Genomic DNA, 19,843 nt, shown 5'->3' on the forward strand with positions numbered 1-19,843 from the left:
GGGCGAGAGGGAACGGTCGGCGGCATCAGCGGGGAGGGGACGGAAGGGGAGGGGGGGGAGCTGCCCCTCCCCTCCCCTCCCCTCCCCTCCCCTCCCCTCCCCTCCCCTCCCCTCCCCTCCCCTTCCCTCCCCTTCCCTCCCCTTCCCTCCCCTTCCCTCCCCTTCCCTTCCCTTCCCTTCCCTTCCCTTCCCTTCCCTTCCCTTCCCTTCCCTTCCCCTGTCCCTGTCCCGTCCCGTCCCGTCTCACCGCGGTGAGCACCCTGAAGTGCTGCCCGCTGAGGTACCGCAGCACGGCCACGTTCAGCTTCCCCATGGCGGCCGCGCCCGCACCCCCCTCACAGGGCTGGCCGGCCTCACGCGGACGCACCGCGCATGCGCACGCCCCCCTCTCCCCTACCTCGCCCTACCGGCGGAGCCTGTTTTGGGTCCTGGCAGCTACATAGAGACGCGTGTCCTCCGATGTATCTTCGCATACCGAGCCGGTAGCAAAGTCACTTACAACTCAAAATAGAGACAAAACAAGCCTCTACGAATCGAGACAGAATAAGCCTTAAGGTGATGGCTTAACCCCTCGCTCTACTCTAAAAGAGTTAATGGGGTTGCATGTGTATCTGCCCAGACCGATCCAGTGGGAACACCACCCACGGCACCAGACACCCAGAGCGCTGCCCCCGGCTTCAACTGCGCATGCGCGGCCACCGCCCACGGCCATGAGGGTGTGTGTGTGTGAGGGGGGGGTGGAGGCTCCCAGTGCGCATGCGCCTGGCAGCCCCGCTCGGTGCGCACGCAGAGGGCAGTGGGGCGGGGCGGGGCGGTTCCAGACCCGGGGGTTGCGGGTTCGAGTCCCGGGGCGGACACGTTTCTTCGCCGTGACACCCCGTTATTGCTATAACTAATACCGGGGCCCAAAGAGGCAGAAATACAGCTGCAGCCATCCCATCCGTGTGTGGTTAGGTAGCAATACCTGGGAACAAATCATGTCTAACCTGCGGTGTGATGTTGCTCACGGAGGCTGGTTTTCCATTATATGTTATCACGGTTACCTCTGTCTGCACCGGTTAACGCGAAAACGCCCAGCAATGTTTCTCAGGCGCTCAAATTTTGCTCGAATTTTGCAAATTTTAGCTGACAGAGCTGCAGCTCGCGAACCGCTGCCTCTGGGGGGCGGCAGTGTTTTAGAAAACAGGAGATGAAACTGAAGTGTTTTTTGGTGGTGGTTCCTTCCCCCTCCGTCCTGCAAGATGGCATGGCAGAGAAATTATTTTCTGGTTTCTCATGTAGGTCCTCGTGTAGTCCTTCTTACAAGCTGCCTATATGGACTAGTCTATAAAGTATTTCTGCTAGAAACATGAGGAATATGTGACTGCAACGTGAGTATCCAAATGAGGTAACTCCATGCAAAAAAAGGGGATGTTAACTCCCTGTATAATCAGCTAATTAAGAGGCTGGCTGTTTCAATATATGCATAATATAGTGGACAGTAAGGCTATCCAGAATTTAATTCTTGGCTCTTAAGGCATCTGGAAAGTTGAATTTGTGAAATCAGATCTTAAATTTCAGCATGAACAGACGAACAGTTCAAACAAACAAACAAAAAAGCAAAAAACAAAATGTGATCTTAAAGTCAGAAGTTTAACCATGAAACTTCTCTAGAAGTCTGTACTGATGTAACTGTTAATAAGCACTGTAAAAAATACTGTTATTTTTGACTGGTCAGTATACTTCTAAGGACCTGGCTGACATCATGAAGAATACACATAAGTACATTCAATTTTTTGTATTTTTAAGCATTATAGGTTTCACCCATTTTATATGCATGCATGTATATGTGTATGTACATGAATGATCATTGTGGTGTCAGAAAAAACTCAGTGTTTATAAAGTTTTTCTAATGAATAGCAGAATCCATGCCAAGTGTACAAATGCTGCACATTCTCTTCTGCAAGGAGTTTTATAAATCCCCAAAAGCTGTAGGTTAGTGTAAGGTTTGAACAGTGCAGTTCATATAGTGGGCTCTTTCATAGTAGTTTTAGGAAACTACTGTTCTCAAGATAGATATGAATGCTTAGCAGTTTTATTGCTTCAGGTGTTCCGTTTCAAATGAAAATTAGTAATAAACCTAAAGGGAATAGATTGTGGGAGCGTTAAAGTTTATAGTTTAGGTAATTGCTAAGGTGTCTGAATTAGTAAAAAAAAAAAAAAAAAAAGTAATTGCTGTATGTATAAAGAGCCCACAGTGGTGGCTCTATGTTACCTACATGTTTATATCTGGAATTTTAGATCAGCATTTGGCACTTGTCAAGGAAGTGTTTAGTCACTTCATGAGCCTTAGTTGGTGGTCAGACAGCTCCGTTTGCATTGGAGTTGAGGCTTGTCTGATACGTGTGAGGTCTAGCTGGGGTCTATTCCCCCATCGTAGCTGAAAACAGCCTCCAAAAGGCTGTAAAGCAGGGTAGTGGATATTTTTAGAGTGGATAACATGGGAACCTTTCAGCTTTAATTCAGTGATACAGAATATTTAACACTTAAGTCTTTCCTAAAATACTTACTAATTCAGCTTTTCAGATTCTTTTATTTGTTAAAAACTATAGGGCTTGCAAAGCACACCATTATTTTAATGCTCATGTTGAGCAGTATGTAAAGCTTAGTGCTCGTGCAGTACATTAGTGAGGTTTCTTTCCACACATGCAGGCTTCTCAGCTCTGCCTCATCGTGGTGGTACTGCTCTCAGTAGTAGGGATAAACATAAAGTCTGAAAGGTTGGCTCGTTTGCTAAGCTAGTTAAGTTTCTTATGTTTGGTGAGAGACTTCCAACAAGTTCTATAGACAGTAGTGTGTTTTTTAGACATTAAACATTTAACATTAAAGGCAGGTAACAGCCCCTTCCTGCAGACTGAGTGGTGCTAACTTAAGGTGTGTGGCAGTCAGAGGTGGGTACAAGTTGATGCCATGTGGTAAAATTGTATACATGTATATGCCATTGGCAGTTCTTCTGACTGGTTACTAAGGTTCTGTAAGCCAAATTCTATAATCATCAATCATCTGTTGTTTGCATATGTCTTAAGGAGGGCAGTCATTTTTCTTTGTCATTGTGATAACTGCTTAGTTTTCAAAAAAGGAAGGAAAGACAGACAGCTTTATTATTATTATTATTATTATTATTATTATTATTATTATTATTATTATTATTTGAATTGCTGTCCAGCCAGAGACATGGGTGCAGAGGGAGTTTGTCTGTCAGATGCCATTTAGAGAGCTCTGGTACATAAATTAGAGTGGAGAGATCAGAATGAGCCTCGATACTACTTCATTTATTTGATCACAGTGTGGGGAGAATTGAGACTTTGAAGCCAGTTTCTATGTGTTCAGATGGAGAATAAAACCATGAGAAGAAAAAGAGTAGAGCTCTCTCCTGGGCATAGAAAACTGGCAGGCTGTGACAAAGCGAGAGCTCTCAAAACCTTCCTATCAAACCTCAAACTTGGACCTGTCATTTTCTGGATGGCCAGTTTCCTGCCAGCCCACCTATTAGGTCATTAGAGATTGGAGGTATGTCCCTTCTAGGCCCTGGGTAGACTACCAGAGGGGCAGTGTCTAGCATCAAATGAACCTAGCTGCTCATTTTTGAAGCAGTAAGGACCTAGTGTCAGAAACTGGTTTTGTTATTTGAGCCAGGTTCTACTGACTGCATATGATTGACTCCAAGCCTGGACAGATATTCTCTCCACTTGAATACGTCTTTTACCAGAGCATAACAATCAATTAACAATCGACCTCATCGCAGTCTACAACTTCCTAGTAAGGGGGTGTCAAGAGGCAGGAGACCTTTTCTCCATTAACACCAGCGACAGGACCCGCGGGAACGGGGTTAAGCTGAGGCAGGGGAAGTTTAGGCTTGACATCAGGAGGGGGTTCTTCACAGAGAGGGTGGTTGCACACTGGAACAGGCTCCCCAGGGAAGTGGTCACTGCACCGAGCCTGATTGAATTTAAGAAGAGATTGGACTGTGCGCTTAGTCACATGGTCTGAACTTGGGTAGACCTGTGCGGTGTCAAGAGTTGGACTTGATGATCCTTAAGGGTCCCTTCCAACTCAGGATATTCTATGATTCTATGATTCTATGAATTTATGCTGACATACTTCTCAATTTTTATGTTTTTCCACCTGTAGATTGCATCTCACTGTAGGTTGCATTTTAGTCTCCTAATTTATTCCCTGATTTTTATTTTTATTTTTGTACCACCTCATTAGTGAATGTAGAAGAAAATGCATACTAGCTGGGCTGCATCCAGAAGTGCAAACCAAAGTGCTAGAGATAGCATGAATGTAGGAAAAACACACTTTATTGTCTTAATGAAGAAAAATAAGCTTTAAACTGACTTTAAATATGTCATAAGACTTCATGGTATTAGAAAACATGCTAAAACAGGCTGAAAAAACTATTATGAATCTCTCGTTTTCCAATACATCCTTAGACCAAATCCTTTGAGATTCAGAGCTATTGTCCTCACTTTAATGTGACCTTCTTTAATGCAACCTTATAATACCTTGAATATACATCTCTATGAGCCTGTGATAATATTAAACAATCATAAGTCAATTGTTTTATAACTATTACATTATGAATTCTTTGTGGTACACTGAAAATTTGTTCATTGATCTTTTGCTTAATTCTACAGATACTTTTCTTACTACAGCCTGCATACAGAATGTTCTTTAAATGAGCACAGAATGTGCTTCAGGTAATTTAAAGGCTTCCTGGCTATCTTAAAAATTATATTGATTTTCACCTTGAATATTCACCTGTCCTTTATTTTTAGAGATATACAGGGAATGTGGGAGGGGAAGTGCGCCTTTTCCCCTTTTTTTTTTGTCACTCAGCACAAGGACAGTTATTGCCCAGCAATAACAGTATGTTCCATTTAGAGTCCAAAGCACTAATATCATTACTTTTTCTCTAGCTTTGATGTAAAAAAGATCCTGATTGTGGTTACAGAATCATAATCCTTCAGTATTTATTTTGAGGAGCTGTGAAGCCAACTTTTAACTGCCTTTGTATTCTACAGCTTTTTGTTTACAGCCTTTCTTCCTCTCTTTTTTCAATCTTATTTTTAGAAAAAATATAATAATGTTGCTGATAAGAGAAATGTAGCAGTCTTTCAGGCAAGTAAGAATAACCAGTATTAAACAAAAGGTAGAAAATCAGAAAACTATTGGCTAAAAGCTGCTATCTTGAAATGAGACTTGTTTGTTTTCAATAAGTAATTTTCTTATTTCTCTTCAAGAATGAAAGATTCTCAGTGAAAGCTAGTAGTTAAAATTAATATCCACTTGATGTGAAAATGGAACAAACATCAGAAGGACCAAGCATTTTGCTTGGCTAAAGAAAGTGCAGTTCTCAAGGTAGGATAATAATTCTAAGTGAAAAATTTTCGTTTTTAAATACTTTTAATATTTCACTTTTAGAATTTGCATTTGCTTTCAAAAAGCAAATGTGGTTGGATTAGAAGGGTGTAAACTTGTACGTTCTAGTTTATTTTTAAAAGTGTTAACTTATGATTTTTTTATTTTTATTTTTTAACAGAGGAGGAATTTATCTACGTTGGGAATTTGTTAATAGATAATTGATGTATACAATGGATATGCATATACCATTTGGATTTTTTTTCTACTGTAGCTTCACGCAATTTTTGGCATTGTAATCTTTCAAGATGTCAATGCTTCTTTATACATTTCATGCGCTTATATGTAAAGTATGTTTAAATAAGCCACTGTTTTCAGTAGATCCTGCTTTTTCAGTGAAACTCTCGTTTTGAATATTGTGGTTGTCAGAATTCTGAAGCAGCAATGCAATAAAAGAAGTTGTATAAGATCTTTTATATACAGAAACCTAGATGTACACTTTGCATATATGTACAAGTGCTTTTCTCTGGTTACAGTGTTTGCAGTCTAGTGCTAGTAATCTTTACTATGAAAGGACTTTCTATTTTTAATCCTTTAGATAATTTTTCTTTATAAAGAAATATAATTAAAAGTGACTTTATTGCGAACAGTTTTGAAGTGCTGAAATTACACATGCTGCCTATTTTTCAAAGCCTGTTACTGCTAATGAGTTTTTTATCATTATTCTGCAAAGAATGGTGATGTTATGAATTGGTATGTTATATTGTCAACAAGCATTGTTTTTGAAGAAAAGGTTTGAAGATATTCAAAACTATCACTGTTGCAACAAATCTATTGCTTTCTTTTAAATAGTTGCGCCATCCATTACAGTCCTTTGAATTCTGACAGTAATTCAGGCAAACAGGAGGAACCAAAGACCAGATGATGCTTGTGTAGCAGGCATTTTTCTGTTCATTGCCAAGTGCACAGTTCACTGTTCGGTCACCTGTGTCGGCTGGTTTAGTGCCTTTAATGCAGTTCTCTGCATGCTCCCTATTCTATAAAGCTTACTTGGGGACTTCAGACATGGCCTGTCTTATTATTCCCTAAGGAAGGGTAAGGCCTTTACTGTCCAGCTGGAAGGATCACTAATTAGAGCCCTTGCTTTGGCACAGAGTGTGTCAAGCCTGCAAGCCTTCCTGCTGGGATCAATGGCATTCATGTTTGCTTTCATGAATGCACAATGGACAGGGATCTTGGCAAAGAACTGCCTATTTAGCTTGTGCTGAGAAGCTGAGTCTTCACAACATTTTAAAGTAATTGTAGAGGTAGAAAGGGAGCTATAAGAATACAGCCTTATTATTCTGCTCAAAAAAAAAAAAAAAAAAAAAAAGAAGAAAAGTATTCTCTCTAACGAGAATCCAATCCGCAGTCAAAACCCAGCATATATTTTTGCCCACGTAATGCTCGTAAAGAAATTTAGAGTCATTACTCCTCTATGCTTGCAACTTTCTGAGAATTTAGGATACATTTATATTTTAACCATCTATAAAAATTTAAAACTTACCTTGCAGTAAATGCAAACTCTGTAAGCAATATGATTAATTCGGACTATGTGTGAGGTGTTGCCATTAATAAATAATGGTTATTGGCAGGGCAAATGCTTCATTTAATTCTTTCTTTTTTTCCTCTTTCCCTTTAGAGACAGGTATGTTTCTGCAAAGGGGGTAAGATTTTTAAAATGAGCTTGTTTTGGCATGTATTTTTCATGGAAATACAGACCTGGGTCTGTATTCTGGAGTGTCTCTTCAGGGGTCACCCAAATACACCATGAATATTATTTACCAGTAAAACAGCTTGACCGTGGCAACTGCCAGGTGCCCACCTAGCCTCCTCCAGCCTCCCACACCCTGTCCTTGACAGGGCAGGGTGGAAAAGCTCCTAACCTGTGATAAGAACATGGAAATCACCAATTACCATCATGGCCAAAAAAACCTTGACTAGGGGAAATTTATTATAGTTTATTGTCAAGTAAAAATAGAGAAGCGTGGTGAGAAACAAAACAAAAACAGCTGCCCCTCACCTGCTCCTTCTTCCCAGGCTCAACTTCACTCCCAACTCTTCCACCTCAGCACCCTGAGCCCTGAATGGTGTGAGAGGCTGGCAGTGGAGGTTGTGGTCTCTTCGTAACAGGTAGCCTCTGTCACTCCTTCCTCCTAACAAGTTCCCCTTTCTCCCTGGCTGCCATTCTTCAAGAACGCTCCAGTGGGGTGCAGTCCTCCAGCAGCAGACTGCTCAGGCATGGGCCCAACTTGGGCCACAGTTCTGCCAAAAAAACACCTGTGTGGGCTCTCCATGGGCAGCAGCATTTTTCAGAGCGCAACCAACTGCTGCAGGGGCCTCCGTGGTCTGCAGGAGGACTGCTTCACTGTGGTCTTCTCCACAGTCTGGAGGGCAATCTCTGCCAAAACCTTGCCTCATAAACCCAACACAGTGTGGTAGATACTGGATGCCTTCACTTTATGTTCTTTTATCATTAGAAATAATGGATTTTTTAAAATAAACTTTAGAATAAAAATTTGAGCATGATGTTAATATAATAAAGTATGCTAGCCCCAGTAAATGAAATGTTATCTAATTGTATTTATTTGATTTCACAGTGGAGAAGATTTTAAAAATGACTAATCTAAAGATTAAGAAGAACAAAAGGCAGGCTGCAGCAGGGAAAAGGTAAAGTTGCTTTTGTACTTTGCAAGATGTGGTAAAGTATCAGCCTTTTAAGGCCAATAATAATTCAATTCTCTGATTAAAAAATGAAAGAGGTGAGAGGAAATATGTGAATGAAAGGATTATGGATAATGTTGAGTTCTGCTGTGCTTCTGTTTTTAAAAGGCAACCAAAGTGCAATATCTTGTTACATTTCATGTGTGCTGGAAATGAAACAATACATTCTGGGATAGCTCAAGTTTCATATGAGAGAGAGATTTTTAATTTTAATTTTTATTATTATTATATATTTTTTGAGATAAAGGGGCTACATGAAACATTGTCAGGTTGTCAGGACTTGCATTTTAAAACAGAAGTGCATCAAGATTCTGTTCTGGGTCTTCTATGTTTTCTCTGAACTGTGAAGCGATAGACTAAGCAGTTCTCTTAATGCAGTAAAATTTAGTTTTGCATTGCATTTTGTGGATGCAAATGTAGTACTTTAGCACTGGCAGGTAATTGGTGAAAGAGACAGCTGCTGTCTTTCTCCTAACTTTGCTCTCCAATTTAAAATGCACTAGGTGAGTGGGTGAGTCATTTTTTTTTAAATAATTACTAACTTTTGACTCTGTTTTTAAAACCTTAAATATTCTCTCCTGTCTTTGGTGAGATTGTGGTTTTATTGTTGATATTGCTGATCATAGGACACCTGTGCTATTGCTACTATATGTTTTTGCTCCACTGTGATGAAATTCTTGTTTGTACACGAAAGTAGCGTGTGAAGAGTTCCTCTTTCACTTGTGTGTGTGTGTTAGCTCCCTGTCAGATTTAACCCCCCCACCTTCCAAACCAGTAATTTGCCTTTCATGCCAAATGCTATGTGAAGTTACAGTGTTTGAGTGGTGATCACTCATGTGGGTAACATTGCCTGATTTTTCCTAATATGAGAAAATATCTGGATGCTATAATGTGCTGATTTTTGAAAGAGATACCAGAGAAGAGACCTTGTGCTCTGTATCTCTGTTGTGCTCTCATGCCATCATTGGGTGTGCACCCCTTCCCCCGTGTGCCCTCTGTTACGCACTCTCTTCGTTTTACCTCTGGCTCACTTGCTGTCTCTCATTGTCTTGGCTCTTGCCCTTTCACTTGCTGTTCGTCAGTCTTCTGTATGCTCCTTTGTGTTCAGTCATGGGCACGTGCTCTCTTGCTCTGTCTTTCTCACACGTGCTTCTTCATGCTTAGTCTTGTGTGTTGCCCAAGTCTTTTTCTTACACAGTCACATTGTCCCTCTTCATCTCTCATACCGTCTTGTGCTCTGGCTCACTCTACTTTAGTGCTTCTTCCAAATTTCTCATTCACTTATACACTACGTACATCAGGTACAGAGGCATACACTACATCAGTTGTTTATTCTAAATAGTGGATATGTTGAACCCTTCTTTGTAACATGTTGCATGTTTTATGGCTAATCTGATGATCCATCAGTGAATGACAAACTGCTCCATTAATTGGATCATTAATATTAATCCAATATTAGTGCTTGGTTTTGTTTACTTCCACTACTTTATTAATATTATTCTCATTTTGTTTCAGAAACTCCAAGTGGAAGATAAAAAATCAAGTATTAGAGAATTTAAGGTCTTTGGGATTTGCTAAATTCAGTTAAGAACTGATTTCATTATTAATTCCAATGTCCAATAAAAATTGAATCTCACTGGGCAGGGTTTAAAATTCTGGCAAGGGTATTATCCATACAACAGCCTAGTCTGTCAGTGGCTAAGCATGTTGCAGTGGAAAAACTGAAGTCATAGCTTCAGGTAGTACTGTAGTCCAGCAGAAGGAATTTAAAAAAAAATAAAAATTAGGACTGTAGGCCTACTGCTAGCTAATATTTATCGACCCTAGCCTTGGTTAAATGATGCAAACACTAAGCAAATGTTTTCAGTAATATGGTCTATCAGAATTCATTGGAACTTAGAACTGAAACGTAATTAAAGTCAAATATAAATTATTGAGAGCAAATAGTTTCAGGTTAAGGAGTTGAACAAAGATAAGTTAGTAACTACTTTCCTCCATGAGAAGGGATGATGTATGAAGAAATTACATATTTCCATTAACTTTTTGTGTGTTGCCTGCAGTCTGCTTTGGAGAACATACCACTTCCTCAACCTGAACTTATATATCAAATTCCAGGTGTCAAACCAACAAGTAGATGTGTCAAAATGTTTGATTCCTGGGTTCTCAGTTAGAGGTTCTGAACCCTCTACAAAGAAAAATGGGCAGAAATAAATGGGTCACCTTGAAGTTGGGGACTAATAATGATGGAGAAGAAAAAGAAATTTAAGTAAGCAGAAAATGTGACAAAAAGAAGTGGCTATCTCTGAGAGAAAAACAAAACAAAACAAACAAAAAAAAACCAGGAATCTGTAGGTGCTGCTAAAAGACTTCATGTAGACCTTTGTTGGGAATTGGCATAATTGTTCGATCTAAGCTTGCTTTAAGCAACCAGGGGTAGGCCTTAGAAATCTCAGGGCCTGCTGTAGCTGAGCAAACCAAGCTGCCAGAGTAACTGTGAGAAGCTCCCACGGCAATGACTCCCACATCACCCAATTAAGGAACTCAGAAAATATTGTTATCAGCAGCTGGCCTCAAGGACTAGGCCTACGTGACCGTTAAGCACAAAGGGGGTTGTTTTCCTAACTTCTAATCAAAAGGTGGTGTTATTTTCTTAACAGTTTGTCTGGGTGCTTTTGACCAATAATCTTGTGTGAAACACTGTCCACCCCTGTAAAATTCACTATAAAAGTTGGGCTATTTGGGCAATAAAATGGTGAAGCATGATCTGACTCTGCTGGTGTCTGTTGTGCTTTCGTCTGTGCTTCGCAACAAATGGCGCCCGAACAGGCTGAGACCTGAACAGGGCCTGAACAGGACATCGCAGCGGGAGACCTGAACAGGACCTGCACAGACATCGCACCGGAGCAGGACATCGCAGCACCGGAGCAGACATCGCAGCCGAGCACGGACATCGCAGCGGCGCTGGGGCAAACATCGCAGCGCAGCGGGACACCAGCGGCGCCGGCACATCCGAACGCAGGTAGACCAGGGGACCAGTGGCGTCGGGACCAGCGGCGCCGGGACCAGTGCCGCCGGGACCAGCGCCGGGGTCACAGCGCCGAGACTGAGACATCGGAGCGGCGCGGGACATCGGAGCGCCGCCGGAACTTCGGAGCGGACATCGGACCGGCGCTGCAGCTGACCAGACACCGAGCCGCAAACGCTGTACACAGGACTCACGGTGAGACGCGCTACTCCCGGTGAGAGACGCGGGACACGGTGGGACGCGGGGACTCACGGTGAGAGACGCGGGGTACGGAACCGCGCAGGACATTGAAGTAATCGCGGGACACTGAAGTAATTGCGGTAGAGGTAAAAGGGACGATAATCCCCGCACCTGCACTCTGACAGGTGAACGGGACGTAAACGCGCAATCCCCGCACCCGGGAGCGCCCGGGAGCACCTATAGACGGTCCCTGCCAGTCACTTGTCTTGCAAAGGTTGTAACAGTATAAACAAAGGCATGGAGAGACAAGCGGCCTATGATTTGCTCAAATGTTTCTTAGAAAAATGAGGCACGCAGGGTATAGACTGCAAAAAGGATTTACCAGGATTATTAGCATATGGAGTAACAAAGGGTTGTTTTATCAATCCGGATACAGTTTTTGAACAAGCAGAGTGGCGCAAATCTGGGGACAAATTGTTTGATGAAGTTATTAATGACAATAAGACTGCTAAAAAATTATCGAAGCCTTGGAAAACAGTCACTAATGCCTTAGCTATACATCAGGCTGAGCAGAGAGTCGCTGCTGCCGCTACAGAGCGACTGGGATTGCCGGGAAGAGCTGGTAGTGTTAACCCTCAGATGGACGAGGAAATAAGAGAGCAAAAACCAGACAGAAAAAACACCAGCCCGTTTACAGACGGTGTTCAACAGAGGCAGAGGATGTGGAACCAAATAGCAAATGAGGCCCTACGTGAGGGTGAACACGAGATAGCTGCACAATTGATTCCAGAGGCCTTCCCGGTAATATACTCACCACCGGACGCCCAGGGTAATGTTATGGTTAATCTAGTGAATTTGGACTGGAAATTGTTAACTCAGCTGCGGTCCACAGTAAATCACAGAATCACAGAATCTCTAGGTTGGAAGAGACCTCAAGATCATCGAGTCCAACCTCTGACCTAACACTAACAGTCCCCACTAAACCATATCCCTAAGTTCTACATCTAAACGTCTTTTGAAGACTTCCAGGGATGGTGACTCAACCACCTCCCTGGGCAGCCTGTTCCAATGTCTAACAACCCTTTCAGTAAAGAAATTCTTCCTAACATCTAACCTAAAACTCCCCTGGCGCAACTTTAGCCCATTCCCCCTCGTCCTGTCACCAGGCACATGGGAGAACAGGCCAACCCCCATCTCGCTAGAGCCTCCTTTAATATACTTATACAGAGTGATAAGGTCACCCCTGAGCCTCCCCTTCTCCAGGCTGAACAAGCCCAGCTCCTTCAGCCGCTCCTCATAGGACTTGCTCTCCAGGCCCCTCACCAGCTTCGTCGCCCTTCTCTGGACCCGCTCAAGCACCTCGATGTCCTTCTTGTAGCGAGGGGCCCAGAACTGAACACAGTACTCGAGGTGCGGCCTCACCAGAGCCGAGTACAGGGGGACGATCACCTCCCTAGCCCTGCTGGTCACACTGTTTCTGATACAAGCCAGGATGCCGTTGGCCTTCTTGGCCACCTGAGCACACTGCTGGCTCATATTCAGCCGACTGTCCACCATCACTCCCAGGTCCTTCTCTGCCTGGCAGCTCTCCAGCCATTCCTCTCCCAGCCTGTAGCTCTTCTTGGGGTTATTGCGCCCCAGGTGCAGGACCCGGCACTTGGCCTTGTTAAACTTCATACAGTTGACCTCAGCCCATAGGTGCAGCCTATCCAGATCCTCCTGCAGAGCCTTCCTACCCTCAAGCAGATCGACACACGCACCTAGCTTGGTGTCATCTGCAAACTTACTGAGGGTGCACTCAATGCCCTCATCCAGATCATTGATGAAGATGTTAAAGAGGACCGGCCCCAGCACCGAGCCCTGGGGGACGCCACTAGTGACTGGCCTCCAACTGGATTTGGCTCCATTTACCACAACTCTCTGGGCCCGGCTATCCAGCCAGTTTCTAACCCAACGAAGCGTGCGCCAGTCCAAGCCAAGAGCAGCCAGTTTCTTGAGGAGAATGCTGTGGGAAACGGTGTCAAAAGCCTTGCTGAAGTCAAGGTAGACCACATCCACAGCCTTTCCCTCGTCCACCCAGCGCGTCACTTTGTCGTAGAAGGAGATCAGGTTCGTCAAGCAGGATCTGCCTTCCATAAACCCATGCTGACTGGGCCTGATCGCCTGCTTGCCCTTCAAGTGCCGCATGATGACTCCCAAGAGGATCTGCTCCATGAGCTTCCCTGGTACTGAGGTCAAACTGACCGGCCTGTAGTTCCCCGGGTCTGCCCTCCGGCCCTTCTTGTAGATGGGCGTCATGTTTGCTAGCCGCCAGTCAGCTGGGACCTCCCCCGATAGCCAGGACTGCTGATAAATGATGGATAGGGGCTTGGCCAGCTCCTCTGCCAGTTCTCTCAGTACTCTTGGGTGGATCCCATCCGGCCCCATCGACTTGTGCACATCCAAGTGCCGTAGCAGGTCACCAACCAGTTCTTCGTGGATGGTGAGGGCCACATCCTGCTCCCCGTATGACTCAGGTCTGAAAGGTGAACCTACGAGACACATGCTGGACTACATTTGGGGAACAAATATTTTGCTTCCAGGAGACATACGCAACATAATGAAGTTAGTTTTGACCCAACACCAGCAGCTTTTATTTAATGCCCATTGGCAGGCTGCTTGTCAAGAATCAGTCGCAGTGATAAGACCACCGGGGGACCCTTTACATGGGGTCACGCTGGAAGAGTTGATGGGGATAGGACCGTATTTTAGGACAGAAGCACAGGCATTGCTGGGACCTGATAAAGCCAAGGAATCAATGAGAACGGCCAGAAGAGCATTGGATCGGATAAAGGAGCCAGGGGGAATACCTTCCTACATGGGAATCAAACAGGGTAGAGAGGAACCATTTGGGCTTTTTATTGATCGCGTTGCAAATGCAATACAGGCGGCAGGGGTGCCCGATTACCTCCAGGGCATGATATTAAAACAGTGCGCAATTCAGAATAGCAACCCCTCTACTCGCAATATATTGGCTTCCTTGCCCGGGACATGGACAATCGAGGAAGAGTTGGAAAGAATGGCTCAGGTACCAGTAGGCCCACAGGCTATGTTAGTAGAGGCAGTAAAGCAATTAGGTGACAGCATGCGAGAACAGGCACAGGCTGTGAAAGAGCATGCTGAGTTTACACAGAGTCAGGTCCTTGCAGCTCTTGCTCCTTTGCAAACCGCCGGTGGTCAAGTACCACCCCCTAGTAACCAGTTACCACACCGCTGCCGATGTTATCGTTGTGGTGCTTTTGGACACGTGAGACGAAACTGCAGAGCTGGGGCAGTATGGTGCTCAAATTGTCAGTCGAACAATCACAAGGAAGCAGCATGTCGACGCAACATGCCGGGAAACGGCCGGAACACCGGCAAGAGTCGCAAACGCCTCCCGTGGCCGCTCCGCTCCCGGCCCTGGCCCCGGCGCCGGCACCGGCCGGGGCAGCGCGGCTGCGGGCGGCCACCTCTCGGCTGGGGCCGGTCCCGGTCCCTGTGCCCGAAGTTTCCCAAGCCCGCCCCGCCGAGGCGGAGGATGCAGCAGGACGGCGCGGAGCAGGGCGGCTTCCCCTGGCCGGAGCCGCTGCCCGTGGCCGGCCCGGCGCTGCCGGCCCGCTGCCCGCGCTGCGGGGAGCGCGGTCGGTTCGGCCGTGACGCGCATGTCAGGGCGAAGTTCAGCAGGATGGTGGAGGCCGTGGACAAGACGAAGGAGAAGCGGCTCGACAGGCTGACCGGGGAGCTGGCCCAGAAGACGGCGGAGCTGCTGGAGGTGCGGGAGGCCTTCGTGCAGCTCTCGCAGAAGCAGCAGGAGGTGCAGCGAAGGGAGCGGGTGCTCAGCAGGCAGGTGAATGTGGCGGTGGAGATGATCGCGGCCTTGAAGCAGCGCCTCAGCAAGTTCGAGGAGGAGGCAGAAAAAGAATTGCGGGGAAAAGCCAGGCTCCAGCACTTCATTGAGAACCTGCTGCAGCGCATGGACCTGGCAGAGAGGCAGCTAGAGTATTACCAAAACCAGCAGGTCACCTGCAGCCGTATAGCAGATGTTACACGCTCTTTCCTAACTAGTAATCATGTGTCTCATCCATTTGTGGTGAATGGTCAGTGGCAAAAAGAAAAGGGGGAGAGTAAGGGGCGGCAAAGACAGAAACGGTACCAGGAGGATGCCACTGACACTGACGGCACGGGTAATAGGAGTAGTATAAGTGACACAGGTGCGGGGCGGCGGGCACCAGTGTCCTGGAAATGTGATGGTGATGAAGACTGCTCAGATGGCAGTGATGAGAGTGCTTGTGTGAAGAAGACATGTGCTGAATCTGACTTTGTGTGCAACAGTGGTCAGTGTGTGCCAAACAGATGGCAGTGTGATGGGGATCCGGACTGTGAAGATGGGTCTGATGAGAGTGCTGAGCTGTGTCATATGAGAACATGCCGGGTAAATGAAATCAGCTGTGGTCCTCAGTCGACCCAGTGTATCCCAGTGTCGTGGAAATGTGATGGTGAAAGAGACTGTGACAGTGGAGAAGATGAAGAGAATTGTGGCAATGTGACTTGTAGTGCAGCAGAGTTCACATGCAGTAGTGGACAATGTATTTCCAAAAGCTTTGTCTGCAATGGTCAAGGTGACTGCTCCGACCACTCGGATGAATCTTTGGAGCAGTGTGGCCGCCAGCCTGCACCTCTGGTGAAGTGTTATGTGAGTGAGGTGCAGTGCGGCTCAGGTGAAAAAGACTGTGACAGAGATCCTGATTGCAAGGATGGAAGTGATGAAATTAACTGCCCTTCTCAGACTTGCAGGCCAGACCAGTTCAGATGTGAAGATGGGAACTGTGTCCATGTGAGTAGGCAGTGCAGTGGTGTGAGAGACTGTCTGGAGGGCACTGATGAAGCAAACTGTAACAATGTTATTCAGTGCTCTGGACCTGGCAAATTCAAGTGCAAAAGTGGAGAATGCATAGATACCAATAAAGTGTGTAACCAGCAGAGAGACTGCAAGGACTGGGGTGATGAGCCCCTGAAGGAATGCAACATAAATGAATGTGACTGTCCATCTGGGTTTGAGTTTGTAGACAAGAGAAACTGTGGAGATTTTGATGAATGTCAAAACCCTGGTATCTGTAGTCAAATATGTATCAACCTGAAAGGTGGCTACAAATGTGAACGTAGCCGTGGATATCAGATGATTCCTGCTACAGGAACCTGGAAAAGGCCATACCGGTACAAAAATACAAATAACACCTGTGATTACAATGACGCTGCTAAGCAGGGTTTAGGGGTTCATAGCATGGAGACAAGGGGTAACAACTACAGTGTTTGGAACAATTGTACAGCTTTGGCCTTACCTCCTGATGTTTTTCTGATTTGTGGGGATAGGGCCTGGCAAGGTATCACTGCAAATGCTATCAGAAGTCCATGTTACTTAGATAAACTCATTGTATTCGCTTCTAGCTTGTTGCAGTTGCATGAAATCACCAGACATAAATGGGCATTGCTTGCACCGGATAGCAATGATAATGTTGAATTGTGCGGGGTTGCAGCTAGAGCGGCATTGGCAATTTTAGTGCTTGGAGTGGCATCTGTGGCCACACGTAACAACTGCTCGGCTGCGGGGATCAGCTGCGGTGTGGACGCCCCTAGGTGCACCCTGAGCGTTTTGTTCGGAGGGGACTCCACTCTCAGCTGCTCACCGCAGGAGCAGACAAAGATCTCCTGTAGCTGCAGACATACAGTAGGTTTTCAGCTGCTGGAGGGATACTAACTGGAGTATTAATAATTATATGTGTTATTCTTAAATGTCCAGGTATTTTGTGTTGAAAGTATTTGTGTAAGGGTAAGGTTTTAAAACAAAGTGTTGCAAGTCACTTCACGAGGAACACAATGAGACACAATACTTGTTTGTTTGCTTATCATTCTAAATTATATTCTTGTGGTAAGATTGAGGTTATGGTATGATTGAGAGTGAGATGTGCCAGAGGCCTCTGGGTGTACGATTGTGCTCTGTATGTGTGATTGTACTGTGTACTGTGTGAGTGAGAGTGCATATAGCCATAGTCCAGGTTATCGTTGCCATAGTGCAGGATTCTGGAATATAGCCTTAGTACAGGTTATTGTTGCCACAGTGTAGGATCCTGGGATATAACCACAGTGCAGGCTAAAAGCATAGGTAATTGGTGCCAGCAAAAATCATAGAAAAATGGATTTATTAAAAAGATTCAATATGATATCAATCCTTTCAATCAATGGTTCACTGATTTGTTTGAAACAATACATAGATGGTTACTGGGATTAGTCAAAGGGGCATTAAGGATTCTGTTCATTGTGGTGTCAATCATCATTACACGTAGTATTGTGATAAATGTGGGATTTTGAAGTGGTGCCGGGAACAGGTATCCAGTGGATCACTGTAAAGTGGACTGAAGCAGTTTTAGAATCTGCACACGCTGAAGACGACCATGAAGAGGTTCCTGATAATCATTCTGACAATGACGTGGGCTGTGACACCTCAAGGACTGTCAAGAACAGCCTTTGATCACCATCAAGTGATTAGGTTTAAGTGTGTTACTATTAAGTTGTGTTACTTACTATTAGATTGTGTTACCATTAAATGCTTACAGTAATTATAGTATTATTAGGGTTAAGTTATATAGTTGTGTTATGTTGTATATTTGACGCCTGCTGTAAAACCAAGCACTGCCTGTACAAAAAGAAAACGGGGGAATTGTTGGGAATTGGCATAATTGTTCGATCTAAGCTTGCTTTAAGCAACCAGGGGTAGGCCTTAGAAATCTCAGGGCCTGCTGTAGCTGAGCAAACCAAGCTGCCAGAGTAACTGTGAGAAGCTCCCACGGCAATGACTCCCACATCACCCAATTAAGGAACTCAGAAAATATTGTTATCAGCAGCTGGCCTCAAGGACTAGGCCTACGTGACCGTTAAGCACAAAGGGGGTTGTTTTCCTAACTTCTAATCAAAAGGTGGTGTTATTTTCTTAACAGTTTGTCCGGGTGCTTTTGACCAATAATCTTGTGTGAAACACTGTCCACCCCTGTAAAATTCACTATAAAAGTTGGGCTATTCGGGCAATAAAATGGTGAAGCATGATCTGACTCTGCTGGTGTCTGTTGTGCTTTCGTCTGTGCTTCGCAACAGACCTTCACTCAGCTTGATGCAGAAAGTGGGCTTGTCCTACACATGTATGGAAGACTGGTGACACTGACTGTGTAGCTTTGTGTCAAGGAAGCTGCAGCATAGTCCTGACTGTACGTGATCGTCTCTAGCACAGAACACAATTATCAGATTCAGTTCAAAGAGAAATTCCAGACTTTGGTCAAACATACATTGAAGGTCAGCTTATGATTTTTTAATTATGTATTTTGTTTCCTAGAGATCATTATCATTATAGATGAAATGGCAAAAATTTTTATCAGTTTACTGAAAGCACAAGTAATACAGTTGTAGAGGCTAGTAATAACGTGAAAGAATGCAAAATTATTACACAAGTTTATATTTCAAAGAATCATTCCTGATTCTGTTTCTTATACAGGAATATCAAAGAATGGCATTCATTCAATTGAAATGAGAGTGCACTATAGCAGTTTCCAAATATTAAGATTGCTGGAGGGAACTCCTGTAACAATAAGTATATATCTTCCAACATACTTAGGTATGCACAGCAGAAACCGATGCCATTTACAACAAAGTGTATTGGTTCTTTTCTTTGTAATTGTCTGTCACTTCTTGTCTGGTAGTAACATGCATTATTCATTGATAATAATTTATATTTGTTATAGTTTTTGAATTTTATAGAGGTTTTCCTCATTATTGAAACATTATGTACACAGATTTTGTTAAACTTGGAACTTAGAAAATGGAAAGAAGTGGTTTCAAGTAGAGTATTTGGAAGATCATAAGAATGTGGATGAAGAACTTCATGCTTCTTGTCATCTTAAATGAATTTTATTATTTAAGTTTGGCTTAAATAATTATATAAATAATAGTTTTATTATTTAATAGTTTATTATTTAATAAAACTTAAATAGTTTTATTATTTAAGTTTGGCTCTTTGGCTGTATATAATTGCTTTATAAATATTAAAGTGTCTAATAATCACTAATATTGAAACTGTGAAGGTTTACAGATATCTTCAAGGCAAAAATGGCAGGGAGAGTAACATTTTTAGCTAGACCAATACAGTTAAAAAAAAAACAGGCAAGCTTTTGGATATGAAGCCATTTTCTGGCACCTACGCAAAAAGACACTTAAATAAGGCATGAAATAAATTCTCTTATGTTCCTGCAAGATTGAGAACTGTTGCAAAACTTTCATAACGAGTTATAATGTAGTTCAGAAACATCTGTCAGTGCTGTTGGTCTAAATTTCTTGATACTTTTAACATCCATTAATAACTTTTTTTCCATTTAATAACTTTTTTTTTCTCTCTAGATTTATAGTTTAAAG

The 19,843-nt window shown here is 43.9% G+C and overlaps 1 protein-coding gene and 2 long non-coding RNA genes across 4 annotated transcripts in view; 2 read left to right on the forward strand and 1 right to left on the reverse strand.

Moving 5' to 3' along the window:
• Window positions 1-391, reverse strand: part of LOC119714988 (serine/threonine-protein kinase RIO2) — a 33,026-nt gene extending 32,635 nt beyond the window's left edge. Inside the window, 1 exon segment of the mRNA XM_072027267.1 lies at window positions 248-391. Coding sequence (XP_071883368.1) covers window positions 248-313 — 66 coding nt within the window. The 5' untranslated portion in view covers window positions 314-391.
• A 346-nt stretch (window positions 392-737) lies between these two features.
• On the forward strand, window positions 738-6,214 carry LOC139999365 (uncharacterized). Of its 2 annotated transcripts, XR_011804757.1 has the most exons (5): window positions 738-778; window positions 1,282-1,370; window positions 4,680-4,742; window positions 5,286-5,403; window positions 5,585-6,214. It is a non-coding gene; the product is annotated as an uncharacterized lncRNA (long non-coding RNA). The 2 variants fall into 2 exon arrangements; XR_011804756.1 differs by lacking the exon at window positions 738-778 and having other exon boundaries at window positions 814-1,370.
• Window positions 6,215-6,791: 577 nt separating this feature from the next.
• The window catches only part of LOC139999342 (uncharacterized), a 56,606-nt gene continuing 43,554 nt past the window's right edge, over window positions 6,792-19,843 (forward strand). The window contains exon 1 of the long non-coding RNA XR_011804732.1: window positions 6,792-8,112. This is a non-coding gene — a long non-coding RNA (uncharacterized lncRNA). The remainder of the gene's footprint in view (window positions 8,113-19,843) is intronic.

The sequence above is a fragment of the Anas platyrhynchos genome, chromosome 23, assembly GCF_047663525.1.
Source record: "Anas platyrhynchos isolate ZD024472 breed Pekin duck chromosome 23, IASCAAS_PekinDuck_T2T, whole genome shotgun sequence".
NCBI classification, from domain to species: domain Eukaryota; kingdom Metazoa; phylum Chordata; class Aves; order Anseriformes; family Anatidae; genus Anas; species Anas platyrhynchos.